Source organism: Adelges cooleyi, unplaced genomic scaffold (genome assembly GCF_023614345.1).
Source record: "Adelges cooleyi isolate 19-005CV unplaced genomic scaffold, UGA_ACOO_1.1 ACOO_flye_CR_arks_rails_tigmint_CR_PRNA_17, whole genome shotgun sequence".
Classification (NCBI taxonomy): Eukaryota; Metazoa; Arthropoda; class Insecta; order Hemiptera; family Adelgidae; genus Adelges; species Adelges cooleyi.
The window spans coordinates 509616-530061 of record NW_026095827.1 but is presented as its reverse complement, the minus strand read 5'-3'; the positions used below and the strand labels follow the sequence as shown (position 1 = coordinate 530061).

Below are 20446 nucleotides of genomic sequence, written 5' to 3'. Positions count from 1 at the left end.
GGCATAGGTAAGAAGCCCGTCATGGTCAGCTTTTTGGTCTTGTACGGTAAACATTCTCACGAAAAGTCTTACTTCATAAGTAGTCAAACCGTTTTCCTGATATTAAATAGAAACAAAATAAAAGTAATATTTATTCATTATTTTTATGCTTTTAAAAAAAATATATATAAGTAGATATATTTATTATTTTGGTATTACCGCCCAGTAGTCAGATTCCTTTTCTACATTGGCCAAATTGATTAATAATTCCGGCATAGCTTCATCATCGGTCACATATGTTGTTGGTTCTATTGTAATATATCTTTGATTAATAAAGTTCAGCAAAAAGTATAATTATTTACCTTAACCCGATTTTAAAGATAAAAAGAACTTAAATAAGAACCATAAACATTTTCTTAACCATGCAAATCATTTATGCCATACTGAATAACGCTAAAAAAGAGGTGGTTGGTGGAGAGATAGCATAGTGATAAGTTTGTATAGGCGCTAAGGTGATAAAAGGGTGGTGAGGAAAGGTTAAGTATATTGTAAAAAGTCTGAAACGCCATAACACAAAAAAAGTATGACCTAATAGCTTCCCATGTATCCAGCTTCGTCCGGGTTAATAGATACAATTGCATTAGCTGATTTCTGAGAAAATTACTTTTAGGTCATAACGCATAAGGTCGTGTTTTACCAATATCCGTTCAGTTTTTACACGTTCAAACAACTCTTCTGTGAAAAAACTTATTTGGGTTACTTTAAAGTTTCGAACATTAAATAAAATTGAGCCCAAACGGTCAAGCCGTTCTCGAGTGATGCGCTTACCAACGAACAGTATTTAATTTTGATTCATATATTGTATAATCAAATAAACCCCCCCCCCCCCCGCCACGGCCCATTAAATATAAAAATGATCAATATCAAATATAATGTGTTATTTAGTACTACTTTAACGGTTTAAAATGAAATCATGAGTTTTGACCATTTTTTAATTACACAAAAATAAAGCCCTTTAAGTACTGAAAATTCAAAGTTTTGTACAACCAGTCATTGTAACTGATATCTGTGAGAAATACAGAGTGTAATGTTAAGTTCTACCAAGCTTTAAATTAGACATTTAGGATGCTCTATGAGTACAGTAACTGATAACCCTTTATTTTTATTTTAAAATTATTTAAAACTGAACTCGTATCTAAAAATGGTCTTAAGAAATAAATCATTTCAAATTTGAAATCGGGAGGAAAAATCTCGTTGAATTGATATGTAACATGATTTGTTGGTATCTGGCCACATATGCGTCCACCGAGTGGCCACTGAGCGGCCGGCATGTGGCCTAAACTAACATATGGCACGTGACACACCGTTTTTGGTTAGAATTTTATTCTCAATTCTGCGGTGCCTTGAAAATTATTTTATGTTAAATGATGTGTCGCATGCCATACGTTGGTATTAGACACATGCCGGACTTTGGACGAATGTGAGACCAGATTAAGCGAGTCATATTAAACATCAATTCAACAAGTTTTTTTTCCTTATTTTAAATCTGGAATATTTTTTTTCGTAAAACCATTTTTTAATGAGACACGAGCTCTAATTTAAATAATTTAAAAAAAATATATATATAATTTTTTTTGTACCCATTGAGCATCCTGAATGTTTCATTTGAAGCTCGGTAAGACTTTACGTTACACCCTGTACATTTATTAGGATTCCAAGTCTATTTTTTGAATAGTATTTGGTATATTGTTAAATTTTTTACTAAAAATAGCATTTTTTTTACTAAAATTGGATAACTTCTTTCATCCGCTTCGCCTACTTTCTGTTAGTTGTACACCTCTAAAATGTAGAATATATTAACAGAATAGGCCAAAAAACCCAAGTTATTATGTCTGCTCCACGGAACCTCTTAACATGTCTATCAAATCTTTAATCTTTTATCTCTTATTTCTAACGGAAAGTGAAAGAGTAATGTAAAAATGGCAACATAACATTTCTTGTATCAGGCTAAACAACAAATCTATTTAAACAAAATTGCAAATACCCACATGACTGGTATTGCTTCACTTTAAAATTTCAGTATTTAGAAACCCTAAAGTAAGTAATAAAAGGGAAAAACTCTTAATTGTTTTTGAAACCGTTATAGTATTACAAAATCATATGGGTACCTATCATAACAAAAAATGCCCAATTTTTATTTTCATGATCACTTTGCCCCCCTCATATCCTTTGTACTGCATATTTGGGCACTCTACACACTGCTATCGTTTATGTGTAAATAAAATAACATTGTGTGTATTTTAATACATGTTAAGTTGGAACATTACTTTCTATGGACTGGACAATGTTAAATTCATTATTACTTATATTGTACTTCTCCGCCAATTGAACACATGAGTTGATTTGTCCCATGCTTAGTCCAATACTCTGCAAATCATCGCATACGCAATTTAATATTGTTTGGTTTTTGTAAAAATAAACATTGACCTTATACTATATTGCTTATTAAGTATTTTTATTATTATTAATATTATTATCTGTCTTTTACTTACCCGCACTGCCGTAATGAAGTATAACGCGCAAAACAAAAGAGAAATTTTGAAATACATCCCGTTTTATTTTTGTTTACTGGAAACTGAAATTCACTTACGAGTCGAAGAAACGATTTTTGCTACTGAAGACAATAACAATGACGATAAAATACACCTACTATTTTTTTTTATTTACTCGAGTATACGTCAAAACTATACCTTAGTAGATATTATCGATTATGAGTATGTATGTTGTTTATGTAAATCGATTTTTTTTCTCTGCCTCGCTCTTACACATGTGTCTAACTTACCATTACACTTAGCCTTAGGTACAAATCAAAACTGTTTTCAAAGATGCCAATTAACTTTACACCCGTTATCATAGATTCCTAGATAGTCATTCTACTATTCTTATACGAAACCTTTCACTATAAAATATGCCTACAACTCTCCCAAAGAGCTAAAAGTTAAGTTTTGCCGTGATATTCTCTCGCCTTCAATAAGAATCAAAACCGGCGGCCTCTTTTTCTCATGCATTCATTGTCTATAAATCGCTTGTGTCATCATACTTATTGTACTAAGCTAAGTAAAGAAATGCCTACTTCTTCAAAAAATAGTCCTGTCAAAAAAACATCCAGTACTGCTCTTTCGTCACCAATAGTTAACAGAAACAGATACAAACCTCTACAAACTCAAAATGACACAAACATTGATTCGGATAACGACATCGATTTATACCCTCCATAGGTAAGACAAAAAATACCACCTGTTTATGACATCACTAAATTTATCGAATTCCGAAATACAATAACTCCAATGTCAGTTCACGATTTTAGCATTGTTAACAAAAATCAGTTTTTGAAGCTAAATCTCACCTCCGCTAATTGCATATTGCATTATTGCATTACCTCCTAGGTGTGTTAAATGTACTGGAGACCGCCACTACTCAAACTTACCCAAAGACAAACCAACACCTCCCACCTGTGTTAATTGTCAAGGTAATCACCCGGCCAATTACCGTGGCTGTACGGCTTAAAAGCAAATAAAAAACAAAGCCATAAATAGAAAACAAAATTTTAATTCTAACAAACATAGTGTTCCAAATGACAAAAACAACAAATTTCGGCCTTCCACGTCTTCATGAGTTTTTACATTTAACCCTTCAAGCCAAAACAATGCAAATCCACGTTCTACCGATACGTATGCTGAAAAAACAAAAAAATAAAAACATTTTTCTCAAAAACCTTCATCATTTTTAAACTCTCAGTCCAACAACTCTAATGAATTAGTACAACTATTTATCCCTACTGTCAATACTTTAATATCAGAAATCCTAAAAAAAGTCATCGAATTTATTCGAACTCTCCTCACTCAACTAAATAGCAATCAGAGTTCATAATTTAAACTCAAATTTAGTTATCATAAATTGGAGTGCAAATGGTCTTAAACAAAACAGAAACACTTTTGCAGCGTTTTTTAATACACATAATGTTGATATAGCTTGTGTTAGTGAAACACACTTAGTCAATACTGATAAAAGTAATTGAATATTTTTTTTTTGTCAAAATACATAATTTTAATAATATTATTAATTTATGAAAAAAAAAATGATTTTATTAGACGTTTGCGCGTTACAATGTACGTGGCAATGGTAACCACGTTGTATATGATTATGTATTTACTATACTAATAATTCTATCAAAATTAAAATGAGAAATCTTACAGACTATAGAGAATTTTTATAGATTATTATATCTATAATCTAATGTCTAAAAAAAAAATTGTTACAAGCATTGTAACAATAATTATTATGTCGTCAATTTTCATCATTGAGTATCATTGAGTATATATTACAATATATACTCAATTTTTTCATTATTGAAAAATAATAGGTGTAGAATATGCGTGTCCATGGTGATTCATTTTAATTTTATATTATTTTGTCTTTCGTAAAACTTCCAAAATGTTACTTGGTATTGTTTTTTTAACGGTCATACCAATTTTAATGGTGAGCATCCCCCCCCCCCGCCTAACAACCCAACTTGAACCTCCCTTCCCATAAATCCGGCTGTTTTAAAAGAACACAAAATGCATAAATCATATTAAACCTACTAAAATTTGGTTAGGTCAGTCCTTAAATATGCTTTTATTTTAAATTATAACATAGTCTCTTTGTCAATTTTGTAAAATCGACAAAATTCAATCGATCCAGAAACGATTATCCTATATTTTTTACTTTTTAAAGTTTTATGAAAATAAAGCCAATTGTTGAATCGACTGTTAAATACTATGTTGGCAAAATTTAAAAATTGTTTGCGTGTAAAATGAATTTAAATGATATATTTTTAAATATATCATAAAAATAAATACCTATATCATAAATTGTATACATATAACAGACTGTCTTGAAAAATGATGATTGGTTTCATTTAATGTACTAAATATTAATAGGATTTTATAAGCAATTTTGTGTTTCTCTATAATTGTAGTTGTAATTGGTAAATAATTAAGTTTAAATAAATAAGTTTAATGCATATTGTTGTACATATTTAAATAAATTATTGTGTAAAACTTATTGTAAAAAAATTGTAAATTGCGTCATTAACGTAAATTTATTACTATTATAAGTACATTATTGTTATTATTATTAAAAAAAACATTAATTTGGCGGTTAAAATGTCGTTTAATCTCGGTTTAAGATTAATCGGAGATTAAAATAATTCTGAATTTATCAACCAAATTTAATCCTAGCTTAAGTAAACTGGGTTTAACAAACAGAAGATTTATTTATTACTAATTATCAATTGAAGTAAGTTACAACGTTAAAATAAAAATGTTGTTAACTTCATATTGGTAAATTGCATCTGCTAGCGGTGCTTAATTAGACGTACTTCCCAATGTTGGATTTTAATTTTTTAAATATGTATGCATTTGTTGGCAAATTTTCTAGGTTCCTTAGGAAGGCGCTTTTCAATTTTCTCTTTTGAAGACCTCCAAGGTTATTAGCTTCGGTGCGGAGTTGAGAAGGTATTGTTTTTACATTGATGTGTTTTTATATATTTTTTTTTATTTTCTATTTTTGTGTCTGGACCCAGACGATATCTTGTAAACCCCTAAACCGATGATTTATTCGTGTAGCAACTCTATAGATCAGAAATCATACCTGGAAGGTATTTTATAGGGCTTTCACTTTGGCCGTAGTCAGTTTCTAGGTTGCTATGTGTGTGTGTGAATCAACAGTCAACAGGTGATGAAAATATTTTCATTATATTGTTAATTACGATATAATATGGGTAACTATGACAGTACATTTTTATAGACAGACGATCAACCCTTATCGTATCCACCCCGCACAAGACTAAATATTACATTTTTAGTACATTATTGCTGGTCCCACGATATCTTCTAAACCACTATCACTAGTTTGAACATACTATCCACAGATTCGCATCGAAGCGTTTTTCCGAAAGTGATTTTATCACTTTCAGTTATAATAAAATCTGTAGACCCGTGACCTCTCCGTCCCCACTATGCCCCGACCCCACTGTACTGGCTTTTTTTAAATTATTTTTGAAAATTCAGTGATAATTCCCATACTTTAAAAATTAAAATCCAATACTGAAAAGTATGTCTAATTAAGCACCGCTAAAACGATAAACGTGTCTTAAATATTAACGGTAAAGTATTTCTTACGGTCAGTGTTTATCTATCCACTCTGTATTTGAATACGACAAATACTACAATTACTAATTATTATTATTATTGTTATACTTTTAAAGGCGTTGTGGAAGTTCTGTCGTCTCACGAAGTCCACAATTGATTTTCCTGTGGCCGTCGAAAAATCTCTGCGGTTAAGGTCAGGCATCTCTTCTCAAAATCCATTTAACTTACCCGTGTATTTGTATATAGTAATATTTGCACAATGTTTAGATACTTTGTTAATGAGTAAAACATTATACATTTGTTTTATAATTTGGGGGCTAATTTTGTGTGCTTAAAATTTATATACATTAATTGACATAAAGTATTGCCTTTTGTTGACATATTATTTTAGCGTTCAACATTCTGTGTTGTTAGACCGTTTTTTAAAGGAGTTTATTGTATAAGTTCTTTTTTTTTTTGAGTTGCTGTTGGTGTAGATATAACTTATTAATACACTTAATCTTTATAATAATAATAATATTGTCAAATCATTTTTATTGGAACTAATTTTTCATTTAATAGGTGATTAATATTATAATATCTGAGGCACGTCAACATTTCATTTACTATTTCGTTATTTATAGAAGTATTCGCTCCACCCTAAAAAAAATTTTGCTACTGCTATTTTTTTTTTTTATTGATAATACATAATGAAAAATAAAATTATTTTAAAATTCAATTATTATCATTTAGTAAGATTAATTGTTGGTTAGCCATCTAAAAATATGTCTCTGTAAGTATCAAATAATACAGGTGTTTGATGCACTGAATATTATTATTATCATGTTACTGTCCATATCTAAACACTTAAAAGTTAATATAAGGGTGTGTGTTAATTTTAGTCAGTTATTGTTGTAGGCAATTAAATTGAATTTACAAATAATTAACACCAATTTAGATAATTAAATTAAACTCTTATATTTATTAATTAATTTATATATGGTAGTGCTCTAATTACATTCTTATACATAAACAACATATACTAACTACATACACATATATTTAACTTTTTACAGTGTCTGTTGATTTCCATGCCTGCCGAAAATTGATAAGAATGTCAAATTGTATGCAAGATCACTTTGTTGATGTTACAAACTCATTTAGCTATAAAACTAATAACTTATTTACATTTTTAACTGCCAATTTTAAAATAATTGTATGATTGTTGATGTAAAATATTTCAAGATGCATTTTCAATATTTTTCGTACTGTAATTCGAATATTGCACTTTGGTTAGATTAGATTAACTTATAATTTGTGCTATTCATTATATTATAACTAATTTAGGTACATTTCATTTATTTTTTACTCTTGAGTTCGCAGGATACACAAACATATAATTTTTCTACAATTTCGGACTTCTGATAAACCAGCAGATCTCTTAAGTATACTTCGTGTACCTTTCATGATTAAATTCTAATTCTAATATTCTAAACGTACAATACCAAATACTGACATAGATATGATTTCTCAACAAATTACGATTCTAATGACCAATATCTAGACGTGTAATATAGTATAGGTACTACGCTTATTACATAATGAAAAATAAAATTATATTGACATTTTTAATTATGATCATTTAGTAGGATGAACTGTTGGTTAGCCATCTAAAAAAAATATCAATTTATGGATTTAAACATATGGATTAAAAAAATATGAATGTATATTAATTTATCTATTACATAGAAAATATGTCACCGGAAGGGTATAAAATAATATAGGTATTTGATTTGATGCACTGAATATTTGTATTATTATTATTATGTAACTCTCCAGATCTAAAAACTTAAAAGGTTTGCATCGAGACATTTTATTTAACCTCTCTTTGGACGTTTTTATAAGCACTGTCGTCAAATAGTCAATCAAAAATCCAAATAATGTTTTTATCACTCTTCACTTCTTTCCGGACATTCGATATTTTAGCCTATCGGCCTCTAGACATTACGTTCTCTTTTAAACCATCGCTTACTAAACCCTTAAGTAAGCAAAACCGGACACTCGATCTTTAACTGTCTGATTTTATACATTTATTTTAATCTAATGATGCAAGGAGCGCCAGCTACTCAAATTTTTATAGTTACATAGATCGTTTCGGATCCGACAAACAGCTTGACACACTACAGTTAAACAGTTAGCTTGGAAAATATTTTCTTGAACCTAGGTATGAATTCTGATAGCTAGATATATATGATACCTATTTATAGACACATAAATATAGGTACTATGAATTATAACGACATTACTTCCACATACCGTGGCCGGCGTGTAAGAATAGGAGATTTATTCGACCAATATCTAGATATATAATATAGATGAGTACTACGTTTGTAAAAAGTTTTGTTTCAAATAGGTACACCATACCAAACCATTTAGCCGGCTGACTTCTGAACATTTCTTTCTATTTTAAACCATTGCTTACCAAGCCCGTGAAGTAAGCAACACCAGATACTTTATTTTCAACATATCATTAAAAAAAAAAATAATTGTACTTTAAGCAAGTAGCACACTCGCCTTATTATTAGTAGGACGTTTCTGATCTGACAGATAGCTACACAGGTAGCTCACACTACAGTTAATAACAGTACTTAGCTTGCAAAACACTTTTGCTTCTAAATGCAAAAAACCCATACTATGTTTAAAATAAGAAGCAACCTCGGCGGCTACTCTAAAAAGCACCGGACACTCGCTTTTTAACCGACTGACCTCTAGACATTCAATTTGAATTTAAATACTTTTTTTACTCTAATCGGTGAGTAAGCACAACTGGACACTCGCCTTATAACCTCTAGACTTTCAAATTTAATTTAAACCATATTTTTACTTTAATCGTTGAGCAGCACTGGGCAGTCGCTTCTTTAGCAGATCTGTTTCTTTTCCAACAAGTATCTAGACTGAGGTGGACGAGGCACCTAACACTACGCTTAACAATTCTCATCAGTACTTAAGCAATAGTGATTAGTGCCTTTGCCCAACGCCGTAACCGGGCACCCCCGTCGGAATCAGTGTGCAAAGTAAAAAAATATTACCATTATTAGATTATCTAACATTACTAGTACATATGAATATTATAAACGAACGATTGCATAGCAGTGCCATTATAAATCAATTGAGGTCGGAGTATGAATAGTGTGTGTGTGTGTGGAAGTGCATGTAGTTAATGTAATTATAATAGAAAATATGATCTACACACACACACACTATAGGAAGTGGAACGAGAAATAACAGTAGCGATAAAGTGTAATACGGTTTGGATCACATATATATATATAGATTCACGTGAACACATACAGACAAATCATTCTGGCGACTAACGAAAAAAACAGCGTTAAATATAATTTAACGAAGAACGGGTACGTACCGAGTTAAAGTTGGACATTGATCGATCACGCCATACGCGGGGTGAACATATAGGGTCAAAAATGTGTGATTAAATTTGTAATTACTATTGCACAAGACGATCGCGCCGTGATTGCAGAAAGGCCGCGGAATGTACAATCTATTACCAGTAGTGCGGTGTATGGTAATTAAAAAAAAAAACAGCAGACAGAACTATGATATAGATATGATATGCGTCAAAGTGTGGAGAATAAATAACAGGTCACAGATCGTCCGGATAAAAAATTGTGTAATCGCTGCGACGACTGTCCGGCGAATGCACTATAAATACCGGCGCTAACGATAACCTTTCAATCTTTAGTCTTTCAACAACCGGAAAGCATTCATCCTAACACCACATACACACACACACACAGTGAAAATGTCTCGGTCTTGTGCTGTATGCAAGTTCACGTTTGCTAGCCGAAGCAATATGCTACGACATCAAAGACAATTCAATCACTACTCGGGTATAAACGAATATGGAAATATCATTAAATAGATTAATATCGCCCTGACACGTTATTTACAGTTGGACCGCATCAACCCGGATCAATTCGGCAAACCCCCGGCGAAGGTAAGGAAAAAAGAAACAGATCAGTATTTATAGATATACAGGGTGTCCCATTTACAAAACACTAATCGATTTTTCTCCAAAAATACTTATCCAATCAATAAGTTGCTTATAAAAGACTTTTTAGAGTACAAAGGGGGACGTTAAAAAAGTTTTAAAAATAGGGTCTAAAATTCAAAATGGCTGACTTACGGTCAAAAACATGTTTTTTTTAAATGGAAACCATGTATTTTTTGTTAACCAAACAAATGTTCTTATCAAAACTAACAGCTTTTGTTGGACATTTTTTTCGAAAAACCCATAATTCAAATGGTAAAACCCATAATTTGTAAATTAAGTATCTTTAGCTATTTTAAGTTTTGATATTTTATTTTTATGCATATGGGTAACCTTGTCATGTGTAGTAACCTTGGTATGTGTGATAACCATGGGTTTTGTCTTTGTGATACACAGAAAAGAGGATAACGTTAACGATAAAGATAATGATAATGTAATGGTAAGGTTAGGTTAGGTTAGGAAATTATAAACATACCACGGTTACCACACATACCGTGGTTACCACACAAACCAACGTTTCCACTCATACCAAGTTATCACATATACCATAGTTACTTCACAAACCAAGGTTACCACACATACCAAGGTTACTACACATGACAAGGTTACCATATGCATAAAAATAAAATATCAAAACTAAAAATAGCTAAAGATACTTAATTTACAAATTATGGGTTTTTCGAAAAAAAATGTCCAACAAAAGCTGTTAGTTTTGATAAGAACATTTGTTTGGTTAACAAAAAATACATGGTTTCCATTTAAAAAAAACATGTTTTTGACCGTAAGTCAGCCATTTTGAATTTTGTACCCAATTTTTTAATTTTTTATAATGTCCCCCTTTGTACTCTAAAAGTCTCTAACAAGCAACTATTTGATTGGATCAGTATTTTTAGAGAAAAATCGATTAGTATTTTAAAATGGGACACCCTGTATGATTATAAGTTGTATATATATATATTTTTTTTACACAATCAAATATAACATTGGGATCTGGGCGATTACAGTGCACGTAGACTTGACCGTGGATGATGATGATGATGAATCCACCAATAGTATTAACAGTGAACCGAGTAAGTAAAAAAAAAATCAACAAAATAAATAGAACAATAATAAGAAAAGTGAAATATCATGGCACTGTCGTGTCATTACAGCGACCGCGTCTCAACACGCTGGACCTGGTCAAATCCATGTTGACGATGAAGGTTAATTAAAAAAGAAATACAATACTATAGGATGATTATAATAATTATGTTATTTAATTACAGTATGGATAGACTTGACCACAGAAGAAAATAGCGAAGCAGACAATTGTAGTAGTAACATCGGGCAAACGGGTAAACAAAAAAAAATAACGATTAAATTTATCTAATATAACATTCATTCACAACTCGGCTAACACGTTCGCAATATATATATTTATCAGAAAGAGTACCGGCGACAGTGGATTCGATCGATTACGGCAGTGACGAAAATATCGGTAAAAATAATAATAATAATAATAAAAATATTCAAAGCAATAACAGTGTTGATCAATTTAGAATATATCGACGTATGGCCTCCGTCTCCGACTCATCACACAGGAACCGCCGCCGCCGCCGACACAGCGATAAGAACTGGTGGTGCAATGCCAATGGACGGTAAAAAAACAATAACACTAATTAAAATAACGCGAGCGGATAAGTACTAGTAATAAATATGATCTTATTGGTCAAATGGACACTAACGATAATATGCAATTACAAATTCCGAACCGTAAGAATACAACCAACACAATTAATAATATGATTACACGTATCAAGTGATATTTAATTATATATATATTTATGTACATATATTATTCAACGGTTAGTAGTACAATCTGATTTTATTGGAATATGTACTTGGCTTCCCGGCACTTAGTATATTTTAGTATGCGTACACGGTGTCTGATTTTAGAAGCACTAGTATAAATCAAAAGAAATTAATAAGTCGAGATATGACTTTACATTTATTTAAAAAACAATTTGCACCGAAATTACAATTTTTAAATGAATCATGATTGAAGCACTATTATATTCAATTATTAAATGATAAATTAATTTAAAACAAGTAGTAAAATGATAATTTAGTTACGAATTAATTTAAAATGAAATTATCAAATTGGAAAGTAAAATACAATTTTTACCTGTTATTCAAGTTAATGTTGCAATTTAAAATAAATTAACAAACCGTGATATACATGTTTAATTAATGGATCTAAGTTGGAAGGAAATTTTAAATCAATTTTGAACGAATCATTATTATAAAAAGGTTATGAAATGATATACAATTTAGTAAATAATATAAAATAAATATTAAATGTTAAATAAGGTATGAAATAATTTAAAATTAAATTATCAAATTGGAAAGGAAAATATAAGTTTTTAACTGTTATTTAAGGTAATAATTAATTTATGTTTTAATCACTATTAAAATCAATTATTAAATGATAAAACATTTATTAAATAATTTCAAACAAGTATTAAATGATAAGACAGGTAATAATTAATTTAAAATGAAATTACAATTGTTAAACTGTTTGTTAATTTAATAATTAATTCAAAAGAAATTAATAAGTCGGAATATGTATGTATAGACATTTATTTAAAATAACTAATTTGCAAGGAATTTCCAATTGTTAAATGAATTATGTTTTAAACATTATTAGAATCAAATATTATTAATTAATTTAAAAGGAAATTATCAAATTGAAAAGTAAAATACAATTTTTTACCTGTTATTTAAGTTGTTAATGTGGAATTAAAAATAAATTAACAAGCCGTGATATACATACATATTTAATTAAAGGATCAAAGTTGGAAGGAAATTATCAATAGCGGTTATTGAATCACTGTTAATACTTAAATGAATTTTTTGATTGAATCAGTATTATATAGAGTTATGAAATGATAAGCAATTTAGTAAATAATTTAAAATAAACATTAAATGATAAATAGGGTATAAAAGGAAAATACAAGTTTTTTTAACTGATATTTATGCGAATAATTAATTTAAAGAAATTAATAAGGTGAATTATATGTATATGTATATATATATTTATTTATATATATATATTTCTAATTTTTAATGTAGCAAGATGAATATTTGGAATTATTAAGCAAGAGGTATAGCACACATACACAACATTGTACACAACACAGCATACAATATAATGTTGAATATATATATATATATATATATATATATATATATAAACTGGTTCGTGTCGCGGGACATGCGTTTGGAACGAAGTCTCTTTCGTATAGGTTTCGCTATGTAAGCTATAAGTGGTGCGATCGAGCGTGACCGGTTCCCAGGAGTGTGTGGTATCGGGTTCAAATCCGGTCCCCCTTTCAACACTTTTTGCATTTTTTTACAACATTTTTTTTTTAACATTGCATTCGGTTTCAAGTACATTAAGTAATGTAATAATGTATTCTGTAGTAATAAAATATAAATATTTTATAAGTTTTTAATCTTGTTGCAATATAAATGACCATAAAAGTTGTAAAAAATAATGCAAAAAGTGTTGAGAGGGGAACCGGATTTGATCCCAGTACCACTCACACCTGGGAACCGATCACGCTCGACCGCACCACACATAGTTTTCATAACACTTTTTTCGGAACGCGTTACATTTTTTTCTCGACTATATTCATGTGGGTAATATTTTAATTTTTTTATTTTGCTGTGGGTAGTACATATATATACATATACATATATATATATATATTATATAGCAAATATTTATAAGGAAATAACAGTGTTCAATGATAAGAGGTGTGATAACAGGAGCATGATAACAGGTTCGTGATAACAGAAGCCTGATAACAGGAGCCGGTACGAGCCAATACATACTAACATACTAAAACACAAACAATGTAGCAATAAGAAAATCATTTTGTATCAACGTGATACAAAATAAGTTTAGAGAAAAACTAGGTTGATTAAAAAAGAAATATTTATCTGACTGTTTATTATACACGGGTTGTACAATATATAACTGTATAAGACTAAATTAACTTAAAATATTATTATAAGTAACTTATAAGAGAACCGTATCAATAAAGTTACAATGAACATAGGATATGGTTGATATAATTGTCAGTGTATCGAATGGCAACTCATTTAATATATATTTATAAAATAAAATAAATTCAAAAACTATGGAATAAATAACCCTATCATATTAATACATTTCTATAAATTATAATTGATTAATAGAAAACCATGGAATGTTCTAAATTTCATAAGAAATCACAACATAGTTTTATATTACTAATGTTTAATATAAATAATATACACACTCAACAACTAACCTTTTCAAATAAATCATAAGTCATTAATAATTTTTGTCGAGACATAATTGGAGATAACAGTAGTATTCGTCGCCTGGAGGATAGAACACAGTGGAGGTAAATATTAGCATGCGCGTGGCTAGAATTTTCATTGTGATACATAGAGGTAATAGAAAAATCGTTTGATTCATTAAGTTAATATAAAACTACTAAACAAAATTTTTGAAAGTAGCCTTGTAGAAATTTCACTTGTAACTAAAATTCGTATCAGTTAAAATTGATATCATTAATAAGTGAATCCCCAAACCTGTTTAAAATGATTAAGTACGATTATTTTAAATAGCATTTTGTTATCAACACATTTTAGTTTAAAATATAATAAAAAAAAGTGAGACCAAAGATCAGAAATCATTAGTTATAAGCTTATATGGCAACTCACGACAAATGTTTAGATTTCTGAAAACCTATCTATGGCAATGCATATGCGAGCTTGTTTAGAAATAAGCTACACACAGTTGTACATGTACATTGTACATTGTATTACATAATATGTAATATGGATAAAATATTAAAAACAGTACCTAATGAAAAAAAAAAATGGCAACAGCTACGTTACACTTAAATTTAATAAAATTTTATTGAAATCATTTTCTTTCTTAAGGTAGTTAACATGTCAGGTCCAGGTAAAATATTACAACGTACTTGAATAATTATACTATACTAAGTAACAGTTATCTTAATCAATATATTTGTATTATATAAGGTTCGAACAAAAAGTCAAGAACACTTGAGACTACACCGCCGCAAGTTAATGAAATTCCAAATGACCAAATCACGTCAACGATATTTTCAAGGTAAATGACTACAAGAAATTAAAAAATTAAAATAATATTGAAACCTTTTTATACTATTACACAAGAAACTAAAACCTTATAAGAGTTGCATTGCTGTACTATCTGTTTTAGAATTGGTATTAACTTTTTTAACCGATTATTTAAAGAGGATTTTTCACAAATAGTCTAAAAGATCATACTTCTAGATAATTTGTCAGGTTTAAATTTTGTATCAAATTATCGATCTGTTGTATGTACGTAACTTTTGGCTCCTAATTAATATCATTGTAATAGTAAACGGGAGTTATCAAATATATTGAAATTAGTTTAAAAGATAACTAACGAAGAAGCTCACAAGTAAAACTAAAAGGAGTTGTTTTGCTATATCGTAATTTCTAAAAGTGGTTTTTTTTTTTTTTTTTACAGATTATTTAGTGAGGTTTTTCATAAATAGTCCAAAAATAAAATTGTATTTCAAGTTAATTTTACATGTTTTATTTCATCCATTTTACTTTGATAATATATATGTTGTATGTTTGATGTAATAAGAGTTAATGTCAAATTTATTAATATTTTTTATTTAAAACTAACGATAAATTTACATATTTACACGTGTACTTGTATAAAATGTGTATATAGTACAAGTGCTGTACCACTTCGACTTTAAACAATTTTACTATATTAATTACTAAATTATACTAATTACTCACATTGTTGAATCGATTATAATACGAGACTTGAGAATTGTATATTTTTTCAAATTATATAATATCTAGTATTTTAATTTTATATAATTTCTTCATTTTGGTATATGTTTAGTGTTCACATAACTTGCGACGGGCAGATTATCAAAAAGGAAGTAGATATTTTGGGTGATTGCATAGCTCAATCTACTATTGAATTTGAAAACAATTTACCAGAAGAATCTTGGAATAGTTGTTTGATAACCGAAAATTGCCGTCATAAGGAAAGTCTGGAAAATACAAATAGGTATGAGATTTTCGAAGTAAATTATTTAAAAACTTTTTCTCTCCTTTTTATTTAGTAGTGTTGGCTATATTTACGGGCTGCACGGGATGTAACTTTGTCATAAATATCCTAAATAAGCTCCAAATACTTACCCAATTCCTCTAGATAAATAAATAAATCTATAATCTAAGTTTGATTTAAATAACTGGTCAACTAATATAAAATAAAAAATACGTGTTAAATTTAAAAATTATTTCATTTATATAAAAATATCAATGCATTATATTTTACTATCAGTTTTAATAATTTATGTAATCATTATTCTGTAGTATTGTTGAGCCTGGGACGGTGCCGGAAATTAAAATAGAAAAAGATGAAGAAGAAGATTCGTTCAACACACCGACATATAGTTGTTCAACAGTCCAGAATACACCTATAAGAATAATAGATGCAAATACAAACAAGTAATGGAATTCATCAACAAAAGTTGTTTAAATTGAATATTTAAAATTTTATATTTACTGTTATGTGTATCATCTTAAACACATTGTAATTTACCATATTAGCTAGTGCAGTATATTATTTATAATAATACCAATATGAACTGGTCCAGTGTTAAAAAAGTTTAAGTTTACACAGACACAAAAAAAGTTATCCCCCAGAAGTGGTGTGATATTGTTCTTTATTTCGTTCTTTTAGTAAAGTTTAGTGATTAAGTTCTGAAAATTAGTCCTAAGGTAGATGTAGAGTGATGCTTAAAACATACACAATTTTCTCCAGAAATCTAAAGTTAAGGAAAATCCAAAAAATAGCGAAAATTACACTTTGACCGTAGTAAATTTCTATGTTGCAATGTTATTAAACAGTCGACGGGTATTTGAAAATATATGTATTGTATTGTTATTCACGATTTATGAGTAACTAGCAATAATGCGTCTTTTATCATGTACGCATAAATATTTTATAAATATTAAAGTAAAGCCAAACGCATATTTAGTTACTCAGTTATTTTGGTATAAATGATTAAATTTCCAAAATAATACTATGTGCCGTACACCAAAGTTACTACTAGTACCCAAAAAGTTTTAATGTCCATATAGTAATCTTGAAAAAACTTGAGCAATATATGGTTGCTTATAATTTAACAATATTTAAAAAACCCTTAATCATAGAATAATACACTCTGTCGTTAGTCTATCGTTAGCGCTGAAGATGACAACATTGTTGCCGAAATACGTCATATAGGCGAAGAGTTTATTATGTTATGGTTAAGGATGTTTTAAATATAATTTTGTCCTAACAGTACAAAACTTAACATTTAAAAAAAATAAATAATTATAAGATCATTTTTTTTTATTCTAATGAGTGGTCATTATTTTACTACGATAAATATAATGTCTATTTTTTTAATGCAGAAGCATTTCTTTATTATTTTATTTTTAATAAATTTCTTAAAAACAATTGTTCATGATTATTACCAAAAAAACATACATGCTGGTGCATTGTTAAATTCAATGTATTGAAATTAATATATCACTATACTATGTCATAATCAAGAAAAAATTCAATTTTTTTTTTTTGGTTGAATTGAAGAGTAATTGGTTTTTTCGAAATTAAAGTTTGTATTTTAAATATTTTAAGAGAAAAATTAATTTGCATGAGGATATTGCAGCAATCACCATTAGATACTTTTAATTTTGCTTAAATATTTATTTTATGAAAAATAGGAAATACTAATTTTATTATTAAAGTAAAGTGAGGCAAGTGTTAAGACCAAAAATATATTTTGACCTATTTTATATACATTAAACTAATTTAGGGAGTGTCCCAATTGAAATTTTACTAAGCCAAAAAGAAGCCAAATGGTCAATGATAAGACCTGGCTATATACATATATGTATAAGCAAATAAGAATCTATATTAAAAAATTATCAGGCTTGGTAAAAAATGTAATATTGTTTGTTATATGATTTTATTATCAGTCTGTCAAATTGTGAGTTAGTCTGTTGTCCCACCTCTGCAATGACCCCACTGTTTTTGCTTTTCCTATAGTAAATATGAGATCCCAAGATATAAATGTATAAAATGACACATTATTTTTAATGTCCCTAAGTGCCACTACTTTTTAATGTAACACGGTAATAACACCCACGTCTTGTAGAGTAGTCTGATTACAATGTATTGTTTTTTGTTGGAAAGAAAATGTTTCTCAAAGGGAATATTGGTCTTAAGTTTCAAAATTAATGTTTTTAAACGAAATAGCAATAGTTTAAATATGAACAATTTTTATCATTTTTTTTATTATTACAATTGAAATTAAAAAATTGTCTTACAGATAGCTACTTAGGAATCTTCGCAAGCAGGAAATTTAAATACAATTTTTTTAATTTTATGTAAACCAAACTATCATTTATTTCACTTGTTTATACTGTTTTTAGTGTTACCAAAACTTACAATGAACAAGACGTAAAAGTGGAAGTAGACTTTTTGGGAAAATGGAAATTCGTCTCTACTATAGAAGTTGAAAACCAGTTGCCTTTAAGCTTGCATAGTACAAGTTTTAATAAAGACGAAGTACAGAGCTTTGTTTGCAATCTGTGTCATGATTCATTTACGTCAAAAAAGCGAATTATTCATCACATACAAAAATTCCACAAAACGAACTGTAAAACTACAAAAAAAATTTCAAGGAATAAGTTTAGGTGAGAATCATGTATTTCGTTTAATTCATTAACTGCAAAATTTCGCGCGACCAATATATTTAAACCTTACGTCTATCCCCTTTTTGTTTTAAAAAATATTATTAAAACTATTTTAAAACATAATATTTCAAACCAAAGCTAAAATGTACATACTAGAATAATTTTAATTTATTGTAAATTATTAAGATTTGTTAAACCTCTTGAGATACCTGAAATATAAACCGAACTTGATGAAATAATTATATTTTTCCTGGCTGTCCTACTTCTCATGACAATTGCCATGTTAATTAATTGTCCTAGAAATTATATCTGCATCATATTCAATTAAATTAGCATTTTAAAATAATATTTCTATTAATGATAACAAAATTTTTTTAATATATAAAATGTAATATAGTTCTTAAAAAAAATATGAATTTATTTTTAACTTTGGTTTTACTTAATGTCTACTACTATTTAATTGTATTAGTAACTTTTTTGGATTTTGAATTAATATATGTATAAATTATTATAAATGATTTTAGTGCTGGAACGAAATACAAGGATATCATTTTCAAAAAGAAAAGAAATAGCTGTAACATCAATATAAAAAGGCAACCGGTTAAAAATGTACATATGATAGTGTCAAAATTGAAAGAAGTAAAGAACAAAACACCACTGTTTATGTGCAACTTATGCCAAAAAACATTTAATACTTAAGTGCAAATTATTCGACACATAAAAAAACCGCATACTTTAAATAAACAAAAACCTATTGTCAATATACCAGAAACATCTACCAACATCCATAATCCAAACAGAAGCTGTCGCTACGAATGTGTGATGTCTGTTCAAAAATATTTTTATATAAATCACAACTGGTAATTTATGAACGCATACATACTAACGAGAGACCTTATGTGTGCCACGTATGCAAGAAAACGTTTACTTACAGCTCTTCTCTTAAGAATCATGAGCTGCTACATATTGGCGCAAAACCATTTAAATGTAATGTTTGCGAGAAAACGTTTACACGAAAATCTTCTCTCGAATACCATATTAATCGTGTACATGCTGATGAGACGCAAGACAAATAAATTAGTCATTTTCTTTTTTTAATGAAACTACTTAATATATGTTTAAATCATTTTTTTTTTTAAACAAAATAAAAGACATTCAGCTCCATATTTTTTTATACTATTTTTGTGTTGTAAATATTATACATATTGTTCATAAAATGTGAATGCATCGACGAGTACTGTCTTAGAATAGTTTAAATTAACATACTGTACAATCATATTAAGGCTTTTGCTTCAGGACCTATTCCTCTTATTATACAACTTTAAATACATTTATTTAATGTGAGGTGTTATTTATAATTTGCTTAATTTGGAAATGAACGTAAAACTGTGCGTTTTTTAGCAAT

At 28.7% G+C, this 20446-nt stretch overlaps 1 protein-coding gene across 3 annotated transcripts; it reads left to right on the top strand.

Annotated features, from left to right (window-relative positions):
• The first annotated feature begins 9912 nt into the window (after positions 1 to 9912).
• On the top strand, positions 9913 to 19859 carry LOC126833082 (uncharacterized). Of its 3 annotated transcripts, XM_050564222.1 has the most exons (13): positions 9913 to 10060; positions 10123 to 10167; positions 11226 to 11291; positions 11373 to 11423; positions 11487 to 11555; positions 11645 to 11698; positions 11760 to 11860; positions 11931 to 11973; positions 15301 to 15391; positions 16190 to 16360; positions 16669 to 16803; positions 18778 to 19041; positions 19566 to 19859. In XM_050564222.1, exons 1-13 carry the CDS (start codon positions 9973 to 9975, stop codon positions 19738 to 19740), a joined length of 1353 nt encoding a protein of 450 aa, XP_050420179.1. In that variant the 5' UTR covers positions 9913 to 9972; the 3' UTR covers positions 19741 to 19859. The 3 variants fall into 3 exon arrangements, with proteins under 3 accessions (XP_050420179.1, XP_050420181.1, XP_050420180.1); XM_050564224.1 differs by lacking the exon at positions 11373 to 11423; XM_050564223.1 differs by lacking the exon at positions 11931 to 11973 and having other exon boundaries at positions 11609 to 11698; positions 11760 to 11858.
• The last annotated feature ends 587 nt before the right edge of the window (positions 19860 to 20446 follow it).